This window comes from Argentina anserina, chromosome 3 (genome assembly GCF_933775445.1).
Source record: "Argentina anserina chromosome 3, drPotAnse1.1, whole genome shotgun sequence".
In the NCBI taxonomy this organism is placed as follows: Eukaryota; Viridiplantae; Streptophyta; class Magnoliopsida; order Rosales; family Rosaceae; genus Argentina; species Argentina anserina.
Window position 1 is genome coordinate 6468843 of NC_065874.1, and position 25981 is coordinate 6494823.

At 36.0% G+C, this 25981-nt stretch overlaps 2 protein-coding genes across 2 annotated transcripts; both read left to right on the forward strand.

The window, feature by feature from the left end:
• The first annotated feature begins 320 nt into the window (after nt 1-320).
• On the forward strand, nt 321-5350 carry LOC126787939 (cyclic nucleotide-gated ion channel 1-like). Its single transcript, XM_050513864.1, has 8 exons — nt 321-417; nt 504-1055; nt 1152-1355; nt 1521-1804; nt 2222-2333; nt 3303-3596; nt 3723-4127; nt 4510-5350. Exons 2-8 carry the CDS (start codon nt 627-629, stop codon nt 5224-5226), a joined length of 2445 nt encoding a protein of 814 aa, XP_050369821.1. The 5' UTR covers nt 321-417; nt 504-626; the 3' UTR covers nt 5227-5350.
• A 1101-nt stretch (nt 5351-6451) lies between these two features.
• Nucleotides 6452-22764, forward strand: LOC126787936 (uncharacterized). The gene is made up of 16 exons (XM_050513860.1): nt 6452-6587; nt 6933-7419; nt 7510-7704; nt 10110-10387; nt 11141-11252; nt 11747-12016; nt 12542-12988; nt 13587-13829; nt 16050-16490; nt 16745-17029; nt 17193-17669; nt 18076-18351; nt 19056-19505; nt 20798-21085; nt 21686-22123; nt 22370-22764. The coding sequence occupies exons 1-16, from the start codon at nt 6580-6582 to the stop codon at nt 22727-22729; spliced, it is 5055 nt and encodes a 1684-aa protein (XP_050369817.1). The 5' UTR covers nt 6452-6579; the 3' UTR covers nt 22730-22764.
• The last annotated feature ends 3217 nt before the right edge of the window (nt 22765-25981 follow it).

A 25981-nucleotide genomic window follows, 5' to 3' on the forward strand; every position in this document is an offset into this window, starting at 1 on the left:
ATTCATATGAAGTATAGAAAAACGTAAAAATCTAAAATGAAAACTAAATGTCATGATGAAATTAGTTTTTTTTTTACATTAATCCAACTTAAACCAATATAAGTCTAGTTCAAAATAAAATAATAACTCTAAAAAAGTTTTTATTTACATAAATATTAATTAATTAATTAATATTGAAACATATATAATATATATTTTATTCTTATTGGGTGGGGATGTGGATCAAATATTATTTCCGTCCGTTAACTAATTTCATATTTCGAATATAAGGGATCTATACATGTTCAATTAGAGTCGAATACCCGTAAATACCATACCACATGGGTAATATTGTCATAATGAGATGTCCGATGGGAGATTCGGCATAACTCTCCTTGTTCAAGCTTCAATTGCATCATTGCATGTTCCAACTTCCAAGTAAGTCTCAGCAGTCTTAGTACTTTCTAACCATAGCAATGTTGCTTTGGCGTAGTCAAGACATTGATCGATCTTAATGTTGCTAGTTCCAACTAAGAAAGACCGTCAACACTTGGGCCGGAGTCGTATCTGGGAAAGAGTTACTGCACAGTCAGCAGCGAGCATCTGGATTCTGGAATTCGATCAAAACAGGATCAACAGTCGGCAACATGATTCGGAAAGCACGTTCCGCAGTCAAAGACTTTGTTCGGCCAGTACGTCGCGCAGTCATACGTCTGGCTTTAGTAGCTGTAGGGAAGTGGGAACGGGCATTTGTGATATCCTGCATTGCAGTTGCACTGGATCCTTTGTTTCTTTACATTCTGGTAGTCGATGAGAAGAACAAGTGTCTTGCCATGGACAAGACGTTGACAACTACAGTTCTTGTCTTTCGATCACTCACGGATTTCCTTTTGCTTACCCATCTCATTGTTTTCATCTTTGGTACGGTAGACACAGATTTCGCTCCTCGAGAAGCTGCCATAAGCAAACCTGGCTACGACCAGGACTTCGACTCCGACATGGAAAATGACTCCCACTACAACTGGTTCTATGTCATTTCTCTCATTAAGTGTCTCGCTATTCTTCCCATTCCACACGTAAGAAACAACGATCTTTGTTCTATCGGTGTTGGAAAAAAGATTATTGTTGACACTACCTATAATGTCATATACATGTCGTTGTTTCTTCTTCAGGTGGCAATTCTGGTGGGCTTTTTCAGACTGAAGGGCACTGAATCCCAATTTCTAAGAAAATTCTTGAACATTTCTCTTTTTCTCCAATACTTGCCGAGAATTGGTCAAATGCACCTATCTAGGAATAAATTCAGCATGGCCGGAAAATGGGCTAAATTCACTAAACCAGCATTCAATTTCTTTCTGTACATCGTCGCTGGTCATGTGAGTTTTGCATCGATATTCTTAATTTCTTATGATTTATTGATATAGCTATTATTTGTGCAAATATATATTTATTAAGTGTATCTAGGCTGCAGCCCTTAGATAGATCTACCCCTGCTCGCAAGACGTAGTACTTAACTTTTCTTAATTCTTTTCTTTCAAAAGACACTAGGCGCCATATGGTACTTTATCGCTATTGATCGGGAAACATCATGTTGGCATCAGACATGCAGAAAGACTCCAGGATGTGAAGCTATTGCTTATAAGTGCGGTGACAGTATTACAAACAATGTGACACTCTTGAATCAGTTATGCCCCGTTAATCCCCCTAATTCCACTCTATTTCATTTTGGAATGTTCGCCGAGATCCTCGAATCCGGTAACACAGGAGCAATAGATTTTCCAACAAAGCTCTTCTATACTTTATGGTGGGGCATAAAAAATCTAAGGTAAACACGTTCTTTATTTTGGTTAATTATTACTATATGTACATTATTACGTTTCAGATTTTCAGTTAGTTATAAGTAAGAGAATAAAATTCTAACATCTCAAATTGAATTGTATTATCGTATTGGAAATATGAAACTCTGTTCATTTTTTTTGTTTCAAAATGGTCTTACATATGAATGAGGTTAACGATAGAAGGAAATCTAGCTACCTACATCTTACATTAAGTTATGGTGCTATTTAACTATACTATCATCTCAACACACGCTTAGGCCGGCATGTGCCAATTTGGTTTGATGTGTAGATTTTAATTTTTTTTTCTATTTTAACAAAAAGACATAGAATATTAGCTATTACTAACCATTTATAGTAGTTGAGAGATAAGTATCTCTTCCTGACTTGGTATTCAATACGTGCAGTAATTTTGGCACAAATCTCGAGACAAGCAGCTACCTATGGGAAAATTGTTTTGCAATTCTGATCTGTCTTGTTGGTTTGCTACTATTTCTTTATTTAATTGGAAATGCGCAGGTTGGTATCAAACTCTATATCACTTGTCTGTTGTTCATGATTTAGGGTACTTATTTATCTTTTAGTATGTATATATATATAGTTCTTCTAGCGAGAGATTCATTTTTTTTTTGTTTAAAATAGATAGTTCATTTACTAACTTTTCGATTATATTTTCACATTTCTACCGTTCAATTTTTAGAGTCTAATGTGTATATCACCTCTATAAAATTTCATACAAAATGGAGGTGTTTAAGACATTCAAAACTGGAAATTAAACTTATAAACATGAACGGTTCAGATTTGACATATTTGGTGTGTTCATTGTTTTCACCAAGTTTGATACATTAACGATCACCATTTTGGCTGAAATTTTACAGAGGTGATCTGCACATTAAACTCTAAAAGTTGAACGGTGGAGATATGAAAAATGTAATCGAAAAGTTAGTGAATGAGCTATCTATATTTTTAAACCAAAAAAAGGATCCTCATTGGAAGGGGTTGTGTGTGTATATATATTGGTTATTAACACACTTAATTTTTTTTATTCACACACCTTTTGAAAATGTTTTATGCTAAAAATGGGTGTGTCAATAGAGAAAGGGAAAATAGTGTGTTATTAACATAATGCATAAGAAAGTTATGGGGTGTGTCAACAGAGAAAAATGGTGTGTATTTTTTTTTCTTTTTAAGAATTGAAGGGCCCTAAAAAATAATTCTACTTTATGACTATCAAACGCCAAATTGCACCTAAGTCCGGCCCTAACAACCAAAATTACATCCACCCTCTGAAAATTGGTTTATAGTGCAGTGCAACAGACCGGAACCATTAGAAGCTTGAATAGCTGGCTATAACCAAATAGAGAGCCTACCGCATTCAATTAATAACTAGAATTTCATCGCTTATTGGTTATAACCAAATAGTCTCAGGCTATTTTTTTTTGTTGAGAAAGAGTTTGAGTATGAGTTTCTTTATTTGGTTTGAAACAGATGTATATGCAGTTGGATACTGAGTCCTCACTACGTCACGAGGAACGGAAACACAATCAGATATCGGATAACAAGAAAAAAATCATGCAATGGATGAAAAATGCAAACTTCCCTAATGAGGAGAGGAAAAAGTTCAAGATGGCCCTAATAGAGCATAAAGTTATGGACAAGAAGCTAGTTGATGTGGATGTGAGTTGTTTCGGAAAAGATCCTTTCCCTACGCTTTCCAACTATTCCACGCTTATAATGCAAGATTGTATGTTGGATTCTCTCGGAATAACTCAACTAAAAAAGGTACGTTCCGCAGCTCAACCAGCCAGCTTGCTAGCTAGACAATAACCTGTCCATATATAACTTTGTACTACGTACGAAAGATGTAATATAGAAGTTAATTTCACTATATATGAGCAACGCATGCAGTTACCCCAACTTAAAGATATGAAGCTGGACGATTCCCAGTTGAGACGCTTGTGCCGCTTAATGAGGCCAGAGGTGTACCAGCCCAATGGCCTCGTTCTTGGAAAGCCTCAGGTTGTTGATCAGCTTTTCTTCGTCATAGACGGCGAAATGGTGATCAACGGGGAAGAAAAAACGTTTGTGAGGAAAGCGGGATACTACGGGTATAACATTCCAGACTGGGCGGTTCGTAATGCAAGGAGGTCTTATTATGAGCATAATCAGTTTGGTACTTCACATGTTAGAGCCAGTACTGCACAAAAACTAGAAGTACTTACTCTCCGGGCGTGGGACCTTCTAGAGTTTCTGGAAAGCGAGGACATTAAGCCTAACGTTGCATCCGGCACAACTATTCAGACACATCAACAGGTTTGCAATTTTCTAGCTCCTGCTTGGAGTTTTCATTCCATTCTTCGATCAATTAGTTATTTATGTTTCTGAAATTGATCAGTGACGCTAATTTTAGAATTCATTTTATTGATTATTTTTTCTTCAAGATCGATCATCTTCCTGGTAATCGTTCAGCCCTTTCATTTTGCTCAACGAACTTCTATATATATGCATGTATATATGTCGACAAAATCTTAATTATCACCTGGTCTTAGATAAACACTGAACACACGCGCGTTATCTATAGATAACGAATTGTACATCACATTCTTGATAGAAATAAGCTTCAGTAAATCATCAGATGTATTTTATTCTTTTAGTATTGGCGTTCTTAATATTCTCGAAATTGATTGATTGGCAGGACCAACCTCTTCCTGCTGCTGATGTATTAAGATGGCGATGTCCTGACACTGGCTGGTTGAAACTCAATTGTACCGCATTCTGGGATCCTAATAATAAGCATGGATGGCTTGCAACTCAGGGCTATGTTTTGAGAAGTGATACAGGTACTTTCATAATGGCTGGTAGTATAGGACCTAATAGGTTCCTGGACAGGTTTCATGCTGGAGCTCAGTGTATATATAAGGCACTCAACGCAATAATGCAAAATCTTCCTCCACGTTTGCGTGCTACTCCAATATTTGTGGAGTCCGACGACAAGCTCCTCATTGATTGGATCATGAAGCTGATGAAAGGGCCTTTGGATATAAGATACCAACTCCGTTTGATCGTTCACTCCATCATCCGTGATTGTGTTGATATGTTCCCACCTCCTAACGAAATCCGTTACAGTCATTGTCAGCCTCAAAGTAATTCAGTGGCATTTGACCTAGCACGACTTGCCTTCCGTGCCCATAATGGTGCTCATAACATCTGGAATGCGCTTACAGATTTACCTGTTGAAATAGTTAATGCCCTGAACAAGGATATGCAGCAAATAGGTACAAACGGTGAGTCGACTTCAGCTCATGCTGCTGAATATCAGGCAACTACTGATGATACTGCTGATGACTCTGATCATGTTGGCGCTGCTGATGATATCTTTAGTAGAACGATCCTTGAGTCTGGGCTGGTATAAAAAATTATTTACCAGTTAAAGCCTCTCTGTTTTTTTTTTGGTCGAAATTTTACCAGTTAAACCACTTTATCTTTGTGTGTTGTACTCTATTTAAAATAATCGTGTCGAGAGTTCCTTCATCTAACTTGATCTATCCTCTTATCAGTCTTGTCACTCCTCTAGTCATGTGTATTTATAAGTTGGACGTTGGTTTTCCTTTTTATGATTTTCTCTATTTTATTATATCGTTAGTAATGAAAATCTATCAAGTTCAAACTCTGCAAGTGCAAAAATAATGAAGAACCCTAGAAAGAACATTGAACCTTATCATTGTTATTTGTTATAGAGGGGCTAGCCTATTCTAAAAGTTACAAAGATTATTCCAAAATTTATATTGTAATGATACTGGGTAATGAGGCTGAACCTCCTAATTGAGTCTCAAACAATCAATCCCTTTTAAAAAGTTTAGCAATTAAGGCGGGATGCCGGATTGCATGAATAAGTATGAGGGCAGAGACGCAGAGTGCCTCACTGACAAATAATAGTATGATAGGCATTACTATCTCCCCGGCCATTCTCGTATGCCCATTTTCGTACTCAATTTTCACCTACTAACTCCCACGCCATCTTCGCTATCCCATGCCTTTCTGCCAAGCCAACACTACCTCTGCTCCCTTTCTTACACACCGCCCCATCTCCCATCAAACTCCCATTCCGATCCGGCCACTTTTTTCTTCGCCATTAACATTTCACCTCTATTTTGTATATAAAATTTGCCACCATCCAAAAATTAATTGCAACGTGTAGGTAGTTCTCTCATGAGTCCATGAAACGACGACTACAAACCAATCTACGTTCCTTCCACACTTTACAAACATCACCCAGAAAAGTACGTATTCTTCCAGACCCCCTACTGAGATAATGGACAAATAAATAAATTCTGTTTATAAGAAATTGGTTAATAAAGAATATTAGTAGGCATGTTCTTCAGTGATCTGATTTACAACTTGCAAGGAAGAACATGTACTGATCGATTAATGTATTGTGTATGTATAACTTAGTCAGCTGTCTTTTTTTTAATGTATGGTTTACTTAATCGCAACAAAGCATTAAACAAACACTATAACTTAGACAAATACATGTCTTTGTCATATATGAACAAAACAACTATACATTAAATAAACACAGCTGGCATTGGTTGATCGAGGTCAAGTCTTTGACTCTGTAAGGATGATGTCTGTAGCAGTGAATGAACATTTCGGGTTCGGTTTCAAATACGAAGAGTTTCTGTGAAAAGGTTCATCGTAGATCAAGTTTTTCTGCCTCTTCGCATTGGTGCATTATTGCCATAATCGTCTCTCGTTCGATACATGCATGGCCTGGTATGTACGAATTAAGTACTAAATTTCAAATTAACCTGACCAAAGTAGTATTCTTCCATATACAATATTAATGTTTGTTTTAGTTTGTGTTCTTGTATTCTAGAGAATCTGAGAGATGTGATTGAGCTCAATTAGTGGTATATATACATACAACTATACATTTATGATAGCTAGCTAGATGCATGCGTTGGCTGAGAAACCCCTCGTTCTTTTATACTGATCGGAGAGAAAGATAGGAGTTTCTCACTCTCTCACAGCGAGCAACTACCAATCTTCGTCATCTTCTTTAATCTCTGTTTTTCTTGTTTGCCTTGTGATCGATGACAAATTTGCTTTCTTTCTCAGCATTAATGTATCAACTGGTAGTGATCACAACCAAGTGCGTCAAAGAAAATCATCATCAAGTTCAACAAGTATGGTTGATGAGGAAAGTCTTAAACCAAAGTCGGAAACGGAGCCGCCCATCCTTCGATGGTGGAATAAGATTGTTGTGGTTTCTTGTGTGACTGCAGTTTTAACCGATCCCTTGTTCTTTTACATTCCTCTCATCAATGACCAAAGAAAATGCCTTGCAATGGACAAGAATCTAAGGATCGTTGCTCTCCTTCTCCGATCAGTTACAGATATCATTTTCATAATCGATATTACTAACCAAGTTCGTGAAAGGACTAAGATTATGGCCTTCAAGGGCTCAAAAGATCCATCGCCATCAAACTCTTACTCCTCATCTCCAGGAAATGAAAAGAAAGTTGCATTAGAAGTGACCCGGAGGTTGAAGCGATTATCTGTGTCTATTGTAATTCACTTGCTCGCCATTCTTCCCTTCCCGCAGGTAAAAGTAGATCACCATCTTAGGTGTAGTTTTCTCATTTCTATCATATATGGTTGTTATTCTTATAATCTTGTATTACTTGTTACCCAGGTGTCAGTATTACTTGTCTTTTTTAGAATGAGAGACAATGGGTATATGTCAAGAAGAAGTGTTTTGAATGCCTTTCTTCTCTTCCAATATGTGCCAAACATGTGCCGACTCCGGCTATCTTACAAGAAACTTCAGGTGACCCAAAGATTGGTCAAAGGTGCATTCAACTTTCTCTCGTACATCATTGCAAGTCATGTAAGTTATCTCCATGTTCGTAATAGTATTTTCTCCATGTAAGAAAATAATTGCTTTTATCCTTCTTTTTATATTAAGTGACTATATAATATATTGAGCTTGAGATGTTAACGTTACTTGATCACATTGAAACGAGTTCTTGGCTTGTGAGCTAGGCCTGCTTAGATCTCATCTATATTCTTCAAGGATTGGAGATTTGGAGAGCGCAGCAGTAGTTTTTAAGCTACTTTTGGAAGTTTTAATTTGTTAACATTAAGATATAATTTGTGTAGGAAGTGCTTCAATTCTCACTATAACAACCAATTAGCACTACAAAACAATGTGAAGCAAATGACAAATAACAGGTTTTAACATATATATTTAGCCAATAGAGGAGTGATCGATTACATGTCACATTTTAATTTAAATGTGTTTTTTTTTTGAGAAAATAAATTAAATGTGGGTTTTCTCCTTTATAAAGCAGAAAAGCTACATTTAATTTAGAATATGACATGGAGCCACATTCAATAATGTTGGCGAGATTGTGAGGTCGGATCTAAGTGTTTTAATTTTGGAATGACTTGGGCTGTGAGCCAGTGACGGATCTAGGATTGCATCATTAAAGATACTTGAACTTAACCATACAAAGATAGTGGAGAATCTTGACGGCGCGAATGAATTTTACTAATTAAAATTAAAACCAATCTTCCTAGTTAGTGAATGTAATGAGGCTTCCTCTTCTTATGCATATATACAAATAACATAAACTAACTAATTAAATATTTAAATAACACATTATAATCCAGAATCATTTATAAGAGTATTTTATTATCGGTTCGAAAGGTTAAAAAATGATCAATGGAAACTGAATTAAAGATCGTAGTTGGTCAATAAAGCTTAAAAAAAAATAAGAAATGAATATAATTCAGATTTGAACTTATAGGTTAGACATTTCATTAAAACCATTAAGCAAATTTTTTTTGAACGCTTTGGTTTGGACTTAAAATTGTCATTTTTAGTCTAATAGACGCATTTAACCATTAAAAAAACTCATATATATAAGACAAAACGGCGTATGTAGTCAAAATCTAACACAAATACATTTATTCAATTGTAAGCAACATACTAGCTAGTAATTAACCTAACTAGTATTTTAGAAGAAAATATACTTGAGTGAGAACATGCTATTGAGGAATAAGAGTCAAGTTTGGAAGGGAAACAAATTAGTAGAGTCGATTATTTAGGGATGCTTGGCTAAGAAGAATCCAAAAAATAAAATATTAAAAACTCTGTTTTTTTTTCTTGTCTTGAGTTTGAAGGTGTTTGAGTCACCCTAAAACTAGGCTAGACCCGCCCCTGGTTCGGCAACCACCTTTCGACAACATGGATTATACAATCGGGTTAAGCCATTAAGGAGTGGGGGTGGCGCAACGCACTCTGAAGCATGTTGGGCTGGACAAAAGTAGTGACCGTTGTCTTGCTGATGTTGATTCATTTCGACGATCAAGGTTGACCATATTAGTCTTCAAACTCATTGGGCAACGAGAAGTCATTGGGCTCAAAATGACATGGGTTATGGAATGAGCTTTTGATGAAGGAGGTTTGCCCTACAAGGGCAAAGGGATCACTTAGACAGTTAGACCTCTTTGTCCTTACCTGAAAACTGCTGATTGAATTCTCATGTTGTATTATGAATATTACTTTGATGTACACAATTTGAGGTCTCTAGGTGACTGATAATACCATCTATAACAGTTTAATGAGATGCTTGGTATGTAACTGGTAGTTTGTAGGCTGTATATGTGCTTACTATACTTGTCATTGGATTATGGTGGAGTATTGAAACTTGACATTTGAGTAAGTCTCGCGAGACTCGTACAACGTGTAAAAGTGTCTTGAATCTAGGTCATCATGAGGCCTGGCTGTCGGATGCCAGCGGGCTTAAACGTAGAAAATGTTGGGCTAAACATTCCCCCGATCCAAATACCAGTTGTCCATAAAAACACAAGCTCATGATCCACGAGCCCATTTTAGCTTTCCCCTCACCTTTCTATTCTCTTACTCGTCCTCTGTCTCCCCACCCGCTTCACCTTCTCCATCTCTTTCTCTGCCTCCGGCGACGACATGTCGTGTTTCCCCTCTCCCGTCAACAAATACTTCGGCATCCTCGTCGGGGTACTCCAAGGAGGTTATGCATGTGGGGGAAGCACCGAGCTTCATCATATTGAAAATTGGAGCTTTAAAACATCTGGGTTTGAAGCTGGGGTGGCTTTATACCCACATTCTAACCCGGGTTATCGGTGAGCCTCTCTCGATCGATATATATATATATCGATATCTCTGTCACTGTTGTGCTCAGCTTTAATTGCAGATGGATTTGCTGAATTTCATTGCATATGTCACCAATATTTGTGCCGTTATTTTAGGTGGTCGGAGCTTTTTGGTATTTTTTCTCTATTCAACGAGAGACATCATGTTGGTACCAAGCCTGTCGAACCATTGAGGGATGTATGCCCGCTCAGTGCGGCGATAGAACTTCAGCAGAGGTTGTGCTCCTCAATACATCATGTCCGATAGATCCATCCAATTCGACAATGTTCGACTTTGGAATGTATCTTGATACTCTTCAGTCCGGTTATACAAGACAGACAAGTTTTCCCAAAAAGTTCTTCTATTCTTTTTGGTGGGGTTTAAAGAATCTGAGGTTTGTAACAATATGTGTGGTTTCTTCTAACAAGTAAACAATATGTGTGTCTCTGTGTAATATATAGTAGTTTCTTTTTTTCGCTAATAGCTATAGAACATTTCATAGATCGAGTTCTTTGGCTTATTTATTCTCAGCATCACACTTTCATTGTGCTCATGTACATGCTTATTGCCACACCAGTTCTGCATTTTATTTTTAATTTTAAACTATTATAGATAAGGCAAGAAGATTTACAGATTTTTATTGCTTTCTTAGGTGCATTTACCCATAAATCACTCCTTCTGCAGATTATCTTTTGATGCATGAAAAGTATACAGCTTCATTGCGATTCTAATGGATAAAATTAGAAAACCATGTGCACGCAAACACTGTGTGTATGCAGTGTTGGCGGTCTTACCAATTTACTATATTTGTTTTTTTGGTCCTGTACGCGGATATTGGCCGAAACTTAACATTGTTTTTTAAGTGCATGCGAATAGTTATCCCATGGTTCGGTTATCAGTGTACCAACCACATATAATTGTTTTACTCTTTATTAAATTTCCAACGTAGGACTGCTTATTCTTTGACATTACCTGAAGCACATTCTTTGACATTACCTGAAGCATGGCATGTAAGTAGGAGTTGTTTGCCAAGATGTATGTGTTAGTTTACATGATTACTCAAGCACAGTGTTGATGCATCTCTATATGGTTAATTTGTTCTGCTAACTAGTATCTCAAATATTAATGGCTTGATCCATTTTTGCAGCAATTTTGGGACCAATCTAGAAACAAGTAGCTACGTGTGGGAAAACTGCTTTGCCATTCTTATTTCTATTACTGGCTTGCTACTCTTTTTATATCTCATTGGAAATGTACAGGTATGTAGACCAGTGGTGATCAGAAATAACTCTTATTATATATATATATATATATCATTTTTATCAAATAAATTAATAAATCTCATTTGATCAAAGTTTATATGTATCAAATTTTGGTTTGGAGTTTAAAAAAAGGGTTATTGTTTGCTAGGTCCAGTAAGTCCACTTGTTTTGGAGATTGGTTGTTTTGGTTCTTCCGCTTGTTTGTTGGACTAGTGTTTTAGCCCTTTTATTTTCAACTTAGGGCTCCTCAAGCTCCTATTGGAGACTTTCCCTCTTGATCAGGCCGATATGGGTGATTTTTTCTTCAAGAATAAAAAATAAAAGGAATAATCAACAGACAGGTTTTTCTTCACCACATCCATCAATTACAGATTATATCATGTGAATTAAACCTCATAGTATTCTCTGGATTGAAATCTAAAGATAAATTTGTATCAATATTGAAGAATAGGTATTATAACTAGTTCTGATCTGCATTTTTTTTTACACAGGCATACATGCAGTTCTCAAAATCCAAGGAGATGGACGAGGAGGAGTTAAGCAATAAGATGAAGGAGAAAGAGACTGAAATACTCCAGTACTTGATGCCAAGAAAAGGTCTTCCGCTGGAAATGAGAACAGAAATCATGAGAAACATAAAGCATGACAAATTAAAAAATAAATTGGATTCTGAAGTAGATATGGACCTTTTATTCTATCTTCTCCCATGGAACATTGAAGTCTCTATAAAGCATCATGTTGGCATGGACGCCCTAAAAAAAGTATATTTTTAAACCAGTAGTTTCTCTAACGTTACTCTTATATTTTAGCAAAAGACACTTAAAGTATATTATGGATATAGAAAAAAAATGAAAGAAACGAGAAAACTAAAAGTGAGAAAGCATGAGAACACGACAGACTCCTACATAGTCATTTTGGTTGCATCATTGTAGCTAATATATCAATATAATGGTTCCAACAACTAATGCTATAGGTTCTTCCTAATATCACCTAATGAACAGTATGACCATTAAGGATACATTAAATTCACTATTCTGGCTTAATAATTTCATTAGGAGAGTATATAAGGACATCTTGGTAATGTTCTATATGTTGGAAGTGTATACAGTCCATATAAACAGAACTTAACTTGGTACCAATGTAGTCTATTGTTTTTCATGATCTTCTCTTTTCGTTCATCTTATTATTCCTTCGTATGGTGTTATAATTCAGCTTTAAAATATGATTATATAGGAATATGAATGGTGCATTCTTACAAACTTTATAACCAACTAATGTTAATCTAGGTACCATTGCTTCAGCACATGGATGAAAAGGTGCTGCAAAAGATCTGCGAGCATCTCAAGCCAGTCAGCTATTCTCCTGATCACGTTTTTAAAACAGGAAAAGAGATTGATGCAATGCTATTTGTCACAGAAGGCTCTGTTTGGCCTATCCACAATGGTGGTGAGGAGAGCTCAATGGTCACTGGGAATGAAGACAAACTTGACTACTTTGGAGAAGAACTTCTGAAGTGGGTATCACCAAGTATCTCTTTTCCTGATCTTCAATCTCCTAAACGTACTCAAAAGCTCAAATGTCAAACAAAAATAGAAGCCTTCGTTCTGATTGCCAAGGACTTGAAAAGTGTAGCTCGTGACTTCAGACGTCTGTGGAATTGGAATTTTTACAAATCTGACATTGATCCTGATCATTTTGAGAAGTCGGCAGGTTCCCTGAACAAGATTAACGAGGTATGTTAAATGCAAAAGTAGAATTGAGGTTCAATTCCAGCCTTCGCAATTATTAAGTTTACATTTCAATTTTCAGCTTACTTGCTTGTCATATCTTGCTTTTTCTTAATCAATGAACTCAGTCTTTTATTTAAGATACGTGGTCATTACAAGTTTACAACATTAAGAGTTACATGACCTCACCACTCATCATTTCTTTCAAGTCTCAAAACATGGTTGCCCTGCTTCTATAATACCAATGTATCATAGCTCCTTCTATTTTTTGGATTAAGTCACAAACACACACACACAATGGCCAATGAAATGTCTTATTTTTGGTTTCAATATTAAAAGCTTTGATTGGTATGGTCCTTTTTCTCATATCGACTTTTCTTTTTTCTGTTTTATTTTCTAAACCACGAATTTATCTCTTTACCAAAAAAAAACCTATATCTATCTTAGTCTAAATGAGTTATTATGAGGTTTGGTAATCCAATTTCGCGCGTTCCAGTGAATAGGATTAGACTCACATTACACTTCATAAATATACTCTGATGCTTCTTTGTTGTACAATTCTTTTTGACATACTGCTCTTATTATATTTATTTTGTGATACCAGACATATATTCACTTGTGGGAGGAGAAATTGGCCTCTGTCCAAAAGGAGAAGATGAATAAAGAAATATCTGAGTGGGTGTCAAGAACTGGTCTCAGCGAAGATGTGGAAAAAAAAATCAGTAAACACATAGAAGAGAACAAAATTGTGAAAAAAAATATAGATGCTGCCGTGGATCTGCCTTTTCTGTTCTCTGTTCTTACCCAGAATATCACAAATGCCATTGGGATGGATGCACTGAGAAAAGTATGTATGTCAACTTATGGAGCATTTCTTATAGCTTCCAAGTTTTTTTAACTTCTCTGATTTAGGAGAAAATGAATTTTTTATTGCTCTAATTGTTTTCTTGAACTTGTTTAGAGTTTATGGATAGTGAAGAGAGGGAAAAAAAACCATCAATATGGTGAAAGAAAAAAAAACCCTTCCTAATATTTGTAGTGAATCTGTCAACAAGTTAGTCAAAGAAACATAACAAGCACAGCAAACCAAGAGAAACAACCACAAAGAAAAGAACACAAGAACACAGATTTAAGGTGGTTCAGCAAATAGCTTTGCCTACATCCACCGGACATAAACACACTTCTACTATATTAATAATGGGTACACAAGAAAGACTAAGAAAACAAGAACTCTCTTCTCTTCCTATCTTTCTCCTCTCTGCCCTCTCTCACGCTCTAACCGAGAATGGAACACACTTTGCTCTTTGTCTCTGTGATGCCTAAACCTAGAGCATAATATAGCCATAAGGACAAACATGTTTCCTCACTAAATAGGAATCCTATTCCTAATAGTGGTAGGTTGTAAAGCCTCCTCCTACAAGTAAACCATCATCAATAAGGATTCCATATCCTTACCGGAACACCATACTCTAAGAAACCATCTTAAAAAAAACACATGGGCTGGAAACCCAACACTAATGATATCACCCTAAAACATAATCTAATGCCTTGTTACAGTTTGGTCCAGTGGCAGTCTGTTCATTAAGTGTATAGGAGATTGTGAGTTCGACTCACGAAAGACTAGTGTAGCATCTGAGTTTTGCTTATGCAATGAAAAACGAACTAATATGTACAATTTTTAACCTTTGAGGTGTAGAATAAAAAAAACCAGTCATTGAAGACAATTTTTTATACATTTAATTTGGAAAACCCCACCCTGCCCACCTTAATGTATGACCTCCAAAATGGAAGGTCGCTGTCTTAGGCCTTGTTTGGTGCTGGTTGTGTTGCTGTGCTGTAACAAAAATATATTATGAATTAAAATATTTATTACTTTTATTTTTTTGAAAAGAAACAGTTGTTTGTTAAAACAAAAGGTAAGAAGTCCGCTTTTAAAATTCACATATGATAAAGCTTTATCAGCCCAACAGATAGTGCTAACCCAAAGAGGCTACTAGGGCTTAAACTAAAACTGCTTGCCAATTAAGAATGATAGAAGAAAGAGTATAATCTCTAAAATCCTTAGTTGTAGAAGCCCAAAGTGATGCATAGAACTTAAACTCTCTCCCACAGGCCACAGATCTTCCTTCTCCACCCCACCATAGGATGCAAACAACCTTTTATTTCTTTCCATGCAAACCACCCACACTACACCCCACAACCCAAAGAGTTCCGGCCTTTATCCCTTTACCAAAAGCTGAAGGTTTTTCTTTTAGCTAGTCCCCCCTCTCTAGTGAAGTTATCCAGTCCACTCTTGCCTCCCTAAACAACTTCTTCCATGAAAAATTAATTAACCACCCCACAATGCATGAAGACATGTTCCACACTTTCTCCTTGCACTTGCACAAAATACACCAGTGAGGAGAAAAGCAACATTCTGGTGTTCTCCTCTGAAGAAATTGCAGGTATTTGTCCTCCCAAGTGCCACGAGCCATCCCAAACTCTTCACCTTAGTAGGTTGATATTCCAAATAAACTTTGCAGGAGCAAAGATTGGATCTAAGCCATCACTAATTAGAAAGCTATGAAAAGATTTGCAAGAGAAACTTCCATCTCCTCTCATCCGGTTTAACTCCACTAATCTGACACTGTCAAGTTTAAGCATCAGCGAGGCAAACACTGCAACCTCTTGATCATTTAAGTTTCTTCAAAATCTGAAATCCCAACTCACTGGAAAATTGAGCTGAATAGCTACTGTTTCGACTGAAGAATTAGTGTGTCTTAATAATCTGAACAACCCATCTTCTTGTGTTTTTAATGAAATCAACTTCTAAAAGAAACCTTAAAGCTAATGCTAGTGAATTTTATTAAATAAATAAACACCTTTATGAAAGTTCAAGTAAAAGCTGATTAAAAAAAGCGAAGTATTACTAAACGGGGTCTTATTTTGGCAGCAAACCTGTACATGATTTAATTATTTTGTAACAATGTGTGATGACAACACTCCTTTACTTAAAAAAAAATTGTGTGTTTGTCTTTGTTTTATATTTAATTCATATAATTAATATCATGCATGTATCAATAAATAGGTACCCATGCTTCAAAAGATGCCCGAACCAATGTTGGAATCAATCTGCAGATATCTCGAGCCAGTGACTTACATTGAGAATGCACATATTATTAAAGCAGGAACGGAGCTTGATTTCATGCTCTTTGTCATAGAGGGCATAATGATATGGACCAACACAACAAGTGATTCTTTAACAACAGGTTATATGATGCCTAAGTTATGTATTGAGAAGGGTGATGTCTATGGAGAAAAACTAATGAGTTGGGCATCATCAAACATGAATGTTTCTGATCTTCCAATCTCCACCCAAGATTTTAAATGTCAGAAAAAGATTGAAGCATTTTCTCTCAAGGCCTCACATGTGCAAAATGTAGTCTCCAAACTCGGATCTCAGTGGAGTGAATATTACATTGCGCCTCCTGATTATGAAAACAAGACGTACCTACAGAAATTAAAAGAGGTTTGATGGATATATCTAGCGTCTTTATATAGCTGCTTTCTCTCTCCTAGAAATCTGTCCTCTTTATGTTGACAAAACATCAATTTTATTATGCTATTCTTGATCACCCTGCGATTCATACTTCACATGTTGCCTCATAAGATGGAATAGAGACCAGTACTGCGCGCACACACACATACACAATTACTATGATGCATGCTTATATACCTCGTGGATAATAAGAAAGTGAATTTTGTTCTTCTGCTGTGAAACAGGTACAGAGGCAATTGACAACTACACCATTGGAGAAGATTGAGGATGATGATTTTAGACAGAAGATGAAGATCCTGGTCAAAGAGTATGATATACCTGACTGGCTGTCAAGACATGCTCTCCCTGATGATGTGGTAACAGATATTATGAAATACATTAAAGAGAACAAAGTAGCAGAGACAGACATAGATTTCCACATGGATGTGAAATATCTACTCTCTATTGATCTTCCTTGGCGTATCGAGAAGACTATAAGGGACCACCTCTCGATGACCGCGCTTATGAAAGTATGTTTCTCAACCGTATAAAATCATAGGTCTAATTATTGGAAAAGAAGACAATTAATCACATTTCAGAATTAGTATTTGTGGTGATTTCATAGTCTCGCCATTTAACCTAAGCCATTCCACACACACACACACACACACACACACATATATATATATATAGGTACCGATGCTTCAACAAATGCCAATCTCCATATTAGAATCTATTTGCAGTAATCTGGAGCCAGTGGTATACACTAATAATGACTGTATTTTTGAGAAAGGAAAATCACTGGATTTGATGCTCATTGTTATAGAAGGTGAAATTGCGCTGACTGAGACGAAGACTAGTGATGCTGGAATAACTGATTCCTTATCAGTGAACACCGAAACTCTTGGGGAAGGTGATATTTTTGGAAAAGAACTTCTGAATTGGGCATCACCCAGAATATTATTAGCTGGTTCTGCTCCGGTCTCCCCCCAGTATGCTCAGTGTCAAAAAAGAGTAGAAGCCTTCACTTTGACGATAAGTAAGTTGAGAAGTGTAGTGTCAGAACATGACACTGACTGGATGTCATACAATTGTGACGATACGGAGCATTTGAAGGAGTTGGAAGTTCTCCAAGACAAGATTGATCATCTTGATGATCAGGTACAGAAGGTATGATTCTTTAAGATAAATTTTGAAATATATATACATATATATGACAAAATTAAATTCTTCTATTACACAGAGACACGTGTTAGTTTTAATTACTTCATCTTTAACCACTCAAATCATATTGTTTATATCTGAGGCAGGTTCCTGCTTATCAGAATATATAGTCTTTCTTACTGAAGTGTTACTGTGTGTTATATTATTTAACTAATTATGAATAAAAGGGTTTCTGCGATTACATTTGGTTTGAGTCTGAGCCATTCTTAGATATGAGATGTCAACTACGACGTGTGGAGCGCCGATACAGATTTGTAACAGGATATGTGCAATATCATAATACTTATAGATTGTAGTATATATGTGAAGTCACCTCATTCCTCACTTCAATCTGACGTTGAGATATATGCAGTTAGAGCCCGCAGATCCGGGGGAGATTGAGGATGAAGAGTTACGACAGCAGAAGAAAATCAAGAACAGGGAGAATGCCATAATTCAATGGATGTCAAAATATGACCTCGATGAGGATTTGAAGAAAAAAGTCAAGTTGCACATAAGGATAAATAACTCAGTTGGAAATGATATGGATTCAAATTCTGATGTGGATGTGAAGTATCTACTCTCCCTATTTAACTGGGGTCTGGCCAAACCTATAACAGAACATTTCTGTATAACCATCCTAAGAACAGTATGCTCTCTAAACACTTATTTCTTAATTTTTGATTAAAAAGAAGCAAGTTCTATGTTAATAATTAATTAGAAGTGATCAATTTTGCTCTTTTCCAATTAGTGTAAGACATTTTAAAATATATAAAAATTGCAATATAATGAATATGTAAAAGTATATATCAGTGTATAAAAAGTCATTTATATACAAATATATATATATATATATATAGTCCCTATCCAGAGTGAAGGTTCACTCTGAAATTTCAGAGTGAAGTTCCAATTTTGGCACACTTTTCGGTCAAATTTTTTCACCATAAGTGATTCAATATTTAGATATGCTATTCAAGATCATCTCTATAAAGTTTCATCCAATTTGACAATGATTTGAGATTTCAAAATTGAGATTTACACGAACGGTTCACGTTGAACAGTTTTTATTAATTCATTGATTTAATCTAATTTCAATACATTAACGATGTCCGAATTAGATGAAATTTTGTAGAGATGATCTTGAATAGCATACCTAAATATTGAATCGCTTATACTGAAAAAATTTGACCGAAAAGTGTGCCAAAATTGGAACTTCACTCTGAAACTTCAGAGTGAACCTTCACTCTGGATAGGGACTGTATATATATATATATTTGGATAATTGCAATTTAATGAATTTATAAAAGTATATATAAGTGTATGTGACAAGTTAATATATATGTACATGTGAAGGTACCCATGCTCAAAACCATGCATGAAGATGTCTTGAAAAAGATATGCTACAATGTGAAGCCAGTGGTCTATGACCAGAATATCTGCATCATTGAAAAAGGAAAGTCACTGGACTTTATGCTCATCATTGTAGAAGGCGTAATTGAATGGACTGATGTGACCACTAGTGATGCTGGAACTACAGCTTCAACAGTAGTTATGAAGGCTAAAGGTGAAATTTTTGGAGAACAACTATTACATTGGGCATCCCCGAATGTTTTGTTTTCTGGCTTTGCTCCTACTGCAACCGGAGATGTCAAATGCCAATCTAAAGTGGAAGCCTTTAGTCTATCCACTAAAGACTTGAGAAGTGTAGTATTTGAATATGAGGGCGAGTGGAATTCAGCCAAGACCTACGGCGATCGGCAGCAGGTAGAAGCGATGCAGCTTCTTCATAATAAAATTGACCAGGTACCGAATGAGATTTTTCATAAAACTGATGAGCAAGCGTCAAGAGATTTTGGTTATTTCTTTTCCTCATCATGATTATGGATGGTCCATTTTCAGTACTGGTGAAGATATTAAGACCATCTTTTCTATCATGCATTAATCTTTTCGCTTTTCATGATTATTTGGTTTTACATATTTTGTTTTGTCTTTTGTTGATTGGTTATTTCATTTGGCCTTTTTCTTGTTTAAGAGGTTTTGGAGTATGCATGTAGAATCATTTTCAATCATTCAAACCCTCATGATGAAAACAGATCTTGCATGTGAACCACCCGATATAGTTTTCTATAAGTAGATGGCAAGTAAGAAAATAAAAATGAGGAAACAAAGCAGGAAAATTATGCAACTAAAGAGTTTATATCTGTAGAGTTTTTTACATGGGATCGGAGTAGAGGCAAGATTGCAGTTCTATGCTATTTTTAATAGAACAGTCTTCATTCACATTATGACAATTAGAGTATTAAACAACTAATAAGAAATTGTTGGGTTTTCCAGCCCATGTGTTTTTCCTAAGATAGTTTCTTAGAGTATGGTGTTCCAGTAAGGATAGAGAATCCTTATTGATAATGGTTTATTTGTAGAAGGAGGAGGCTTTATAACCTACCACTATTAGGAATAGGATTCCTATTTGGTGAGGAAACATGTTTGTCCTTATGGCTATATAAGGAGGGGTTATGCTCTAGGTTTAGGCATCACAGAGACAAAGAGCATAGTGTGTTCCATTCTCGGTTAGAGGGTGAGAGAGGGCAGAGAGGAGAAAGATAGGAAGAGAAGAGAGTCCTTGTCTTCTTAGTCTTTCTTGTGTACCCATTATTATCATAGTGGAAGTGTGTTTCTGTCCGGTGGATGTAGGCAAAGCTATTTGCTGAACCACCTTAAATCTGTGTTCCTGTGTTCTTTTCTTTGTGGTTGTTTCTCTTGGTTTGCTGTGCTTGTTCTGTTTCTCTGACTAACTTGTTGACCGATTCACTACAGAAATTAAGGTTATAGAATCTAGACCTATGCACCTAATGTAATTTGATTTTCTGTGGATGGATAAATTTCTTCATAATATCATCCCAGCTGCTACTCTTGCTCAATATTACCCAATGGATGTTTACACAATTTAAACTAAACTTGTAAAATGTTGCTCCATATAATATTGCTAGGCTCCAAGACTTTAAAACTGGATCTCATGCATTTAATTAAATCACCGCCATATTCTAATACCTTGGTTTTTTATGAATTCAATTTCTTCTTGTTCTTTTCTCGAAAAGACATATATGCAGTTGCAGTTTGGAATGGCAAAACTGGAGGAGATTGATGATGAAGAAGTAAAGAAAGCGGTGAAGATCAAGAATAAGGAGAATAATATACTTGAGTGGATGTCAAAACATAGCGTCAATGAAGAATTGAAGGACAAAATCATATCACACATAAGGATAAATAACTCAGTTGTGGAAAAAATAGATGCTGATGTGGATGTGAAGTATCTACTCTCACTTTTTCCTTGGGGTTTAGGCAAACCTTTAACAGAGTTTCTCTGTGTGAAAGCGCTACAAAAAGTAAGTTTCTCAAAAACTCATCTCCTGTAGTGAAGTAATATAATTATTCAGATTTTATCCTTTTACACAAATTTAAACAAAACTCAATTTAAGAGGATATGCTAGTTACAATCCTTGAAGTACATAGATCAGCAGACACATCTATGGTTTCATCAGTTTAATTCTCTTGTAAGTTGTTTTTTCATTTGATTTTTGTCTGAACTTGACTCATTAAAATTCTAAGTTGATTTCATAGGGGTGTAATCTCATTTGCGCACAAAAATTTGATTCTGAAGGGGTATAATTCCATTGGCACACAAAAATTTAATTCTGAAGGAGTATAACCTCATTTGTCCACACAAAATGATATGTGGGCAGGTGCCATCTCACCTCTATGTTCTAGTTTTTTATAGTCTTCTTTCTAATGTCAGAAAAAAGCAAAATTTTGCTTCTTAGTTGTTTGTAAATGTATACATGTAAAAAGAAATTGTTATTATTATTATTGTTACCAACATAAAATTGGTTAGTATAGCGTCATTTGTAGAACTAGTATCATATTAAAGTTAAGTAACCTTTTTCAATTGACCAACTAATGCAAGTAATATGCATACATATATATAGGTACCAATGCTTGAAAATGTGCCTGAAGATGTGTTTGCGAGGATTTGTTACCACGTTGAGCCTAGAGTCTTTACTGATCACATTGTTCTTAAAGGAAAACCACTGGATTTTATGCTCATCATTGTAGACGGCGAAATTGAATGGACTGGCACGACCAGTGATGCTGGAACAACAGGCTCCAAACGTCTTCAAAAAGGCGGTATATTAGGAGAAGAACTCCTCAATTTGGCATCACCCAACATCTTATTTTCCGGCCCCCCTTCTATCTCGGCGGAAGATGTCATATGTAATACAAAAGTTGAAGCCTTTGCTCTCACGACCGTTAACCTGAGATGCATTGTCTCTGAATACTGCATGAAAGGGATTTCGCCTTTCAATAGTTGTTCTAATATGCAGCTGTTGGAGGAGTTGGAATTCTATCTCGAGAGGGTTGATCAGGTACCTAACAAGCTTCAGCTTAGGATCAAGTTTTTAAAATTCTGCATTGATTATTTTTATTTATGCATTTTGGTTTGCTACTCAAAACCTGGGTGATTACTGGTTTAGAAATTAGAAATGACTAGCTAAAAATGATTTTTGATTATTTATTTCAAGCTTTAATGATTAGATGGATTTTGTCTAGTATGTTGAGGTATCCTGGTAGGATAAATTAAGTGAGTTTCTTGTTCATCTTATGTCGAAAAGACATATATGCAGTTGCAGTCGGGAACGACTAAACTGGAAGAAATTCAGGATGAACAATTGAGAAAAGCAGTGAAGATCAAAATGAAGGAGAACGATATACTTGAGTGGATGTCAAAAAATGGCCTGGACGAGGAATTGAAGATAAAAATCATGTTGAACATGAGGATAAATAACTCAGCCGAGAGAATCGTAGATGGTGATGTACATGTGAAATCCATAATCTCACTTTTTGGCTGGGATTTGGGAAGACCTTTAACGGAGCATTTCTGTATAAGCACACTACTAAAAGTACGTCCTCAAACACTCATCTTAATTGTTACAATGCTTACGTCATATAAGAAGATTTTGTATAAAAATTGATGAAGCTAGCAAGTTTTTAAATTTTATGTATATAAAAATTGCTCTTTCGCCAGATAAAGTTATACACCTATGTATATAAATATACAGTAAAACCTCTATAAATTAATAGGCTCGGGACTGAGGAAATTTATTATTTTAGCGAGATATTAATATATCGATAAATTAATAATCTATTAATTTATCGATTAATCAATAACTTATTAATTTATCAAGGTATAATAAATATTTTCTTTTACTTTTTCAAAGAAAAAATTTTACTTTTTGTTTATGCATCATATTGTTGGATTTATCACGGATATCGTTGTTCAAAATATTATATTGTCCGATGTATTGTATTATTTTATTTGATGATAATTAAATCAACCAAATTCTTCAATAAAATCCTCATAAATGTAAAATTTATTATATAAATTATGTCATTATTAATTTATATATTTGATGGGTCTATATGAATTCTCAAATTTCTATTATTTTACAAATTTAGTGAAATATTAATTTAGCACGTTAGCCTCAAATCAGGACCGGAAAAAAATATTATTTTAACGATGTTATTAATTAATCGAGTATTAATTTAACGCGGTTCTACTGTAGTTTTCAAAAGTATTTATGACAAGTTAATATATACATGTGAAGGTACCCATGCTTAAAACCATGCATGAAGATGTCTTGAAAAGGATGTGCTACTATGTGAAGTCAGTGGTCTATGACCAGAATACCTGCATCGTTGAAAAAGGAAAGTCACTGGACTCTATGCTCATCATTGTAGAAGGCATAATTGAATGGACTGATGTGACCACCAGTGATGGTGGAACTACAGCTTCCACAGTAGTTACGAAGGGGAAAGGTGAAATTTTTGGAGAGCAACTTTTGGATTGGGCATCCCCTAGTAACTTGTTTTCCGGCCCTGCTCCTACCTCAATCGGAGATGTCAAATGCCAATCTAATGTAGAAGCTTTTTGTCTATCGACCAAAGACTTGAGAAGTGTAGTCTCGGACTGTGATGGCAAGTGGATATAATCTTTCAACAAATTCACTGAGGCGCAGCAGTTTGAACTTTGAAGTAGTAGTTGACTACTGGGCGAGGTTTAGATGATCTGAATAATTCATTTGATCTCTTTGCGTCATTAATTTATTTTGTTTCTCCCCAATAATAAAGTAAAAGCCTAGTATGGACTTCATTCTGTTTCTGTGGAATGATTCTGATACAAGGGATTACTGTACGCATGAGGGTACGTTTGCTGTTTTGCCACCCGTTATTTTTCCTCGACTTGTATTTCTCCTAATGCCTTGTATCGCTAATATCGTTTGCATTTTGAGAATTTGAATTTGTGATAAACCCTTCCCAAGCTCCGAACACATGGAGAGTACGTCTACTGACGAACTTGGTAATTTGTATTTAATTTCTAAAGTTTATATTAAAATTGAGGCCGAAGCGTTAAGGGGCTTGTCGATGAAGTATGCAGGCCCGTTATTAAACGTGTGACATGTTTCCCCAGTGTGAGAAACTGAAACTGCCCCAAGTCTTCAAGTGTGAAGAGAGCAGAGGTGAAGCAATGGAGAGCAGCGAAGAAGAAGAGGACTTCCCATCACTAGAGAGCATCACTCCCCAGTCCAAAGTCGACTCTCTTTACCAATCCCACACCGAAAAGGTTTGCTTTCTTCTTCTGCTGCTTCCCAAAGTTCACTTAATTATAGTGATAATTAAGAGGCAGCAGACAAGACCCAGGTTGTAAATTGATTTAGAACTGCGCTTCTTTCCATTTGTTTTTTCTCGGGGGAAAGGCGAAGCTGTTGTGCAATAGTATTGCGTTAGCAATTTACTTGTGGTTGGTCTAATACAGCCCTATGTATCGGTCTTTGTTTCTGAGTATAATAATTAATGGAGACTGGAGAGTCGTATCTTTTGGATTAATGTGATAATGTACCTATTTCCTTGCCCTTCTCTACCTTTTGCCACTGATCTCTGGTCTACACCAACAAGATTGCTCGAAGATGAGGGCGTTTGGAGAGAAGGTACCCAACACGGGTGCAAGAAGCAACAAATGCAACCAATGTAATTTCGCTTTTTCTTGTTATTACGCTCGATCAGCAAATTAGCAACTAGGAAGATACATTTCGTCAAAGAAACTGCTAGGTTTTCTTGAATCTTAGAAAACGGAAATCACATGTAGGCTGACCCCTTTGCCTGATTGCTGAGAATGTTTCAAACGCTTCATTTGATTCGTTGTTAATATCCAAAGCATTTTTAACTTTCTCTTTTTCGATAACACTGATTAGGAAGCCAAGATGCAAACATTGCAAAGCAAACAATACAGCTGGAAGACAAAATTGCCAAAGAAAATAACGAATAAAGACGAAGGCTGCAGACGAAGATGAGTATTCTTTTGATCGGGAGTTGGGACAGCCTTGGCTAATAATGGCTGGTGTCGTCCGTATGTGGTAAAATGGTCATCCCATTTTGGCCTCGTTTAACCATCCGTAATTCGGGTCAACCAAAAATACTAATATGCAATATGGGTGGAGCCATCACCGGGTGTTGATGACCGAGCGACTTTTACATTTACCCAACTACATAATACTCACAACTGAGTGTGTCCGGTTGAATTTAAAAAAAAAAACAATTCCGGAAAGATTCGGTTAAAGGGTTTCCGGTTGACTCCACTTACGGACGGTCAAACAATACCCAAATCGGATGAAATTTTTACCACACGTTTTATTATATATGCCGATCACATCAGATAGTGTCAATCTTCCATACGTTGAACTTAAATTTGTGATCAACAATGTCCACTAATGTTGTATAACATTTTAACTAGATTTAAATAAACATGTCGCATTATGAAGCAACTATATGGAGGAAATGTCTCGTACCCAATCGACACCACCCAATGACATCGGTACACATAATTACGTGCGTGATAAAAATTTCATCCCATTTTAGGCTCGTTTGACCGTCTGTTATTCGGGTTAATAGAAAAAAAATACTAATATGCTCTATGGGTGGAGCCATCACCTGGGCCGATGACTGAGTAGATTTTACATTCTCCCAACCACATAATACTCGCGACTGAGTATGAGAGGTCGAATTTGAAAACAAACAATTCCGGAAGGATCCAGTCAAAGCATTTCCATTTGGTAAATCGACATATTTTTCGGTTGACTCCAATTACTGACAGTCAAACAATCGTCAATTTACCACATGTTTTACTATATATGATGATCACATCGGGTGGTGTTGATTTTTCCATCATT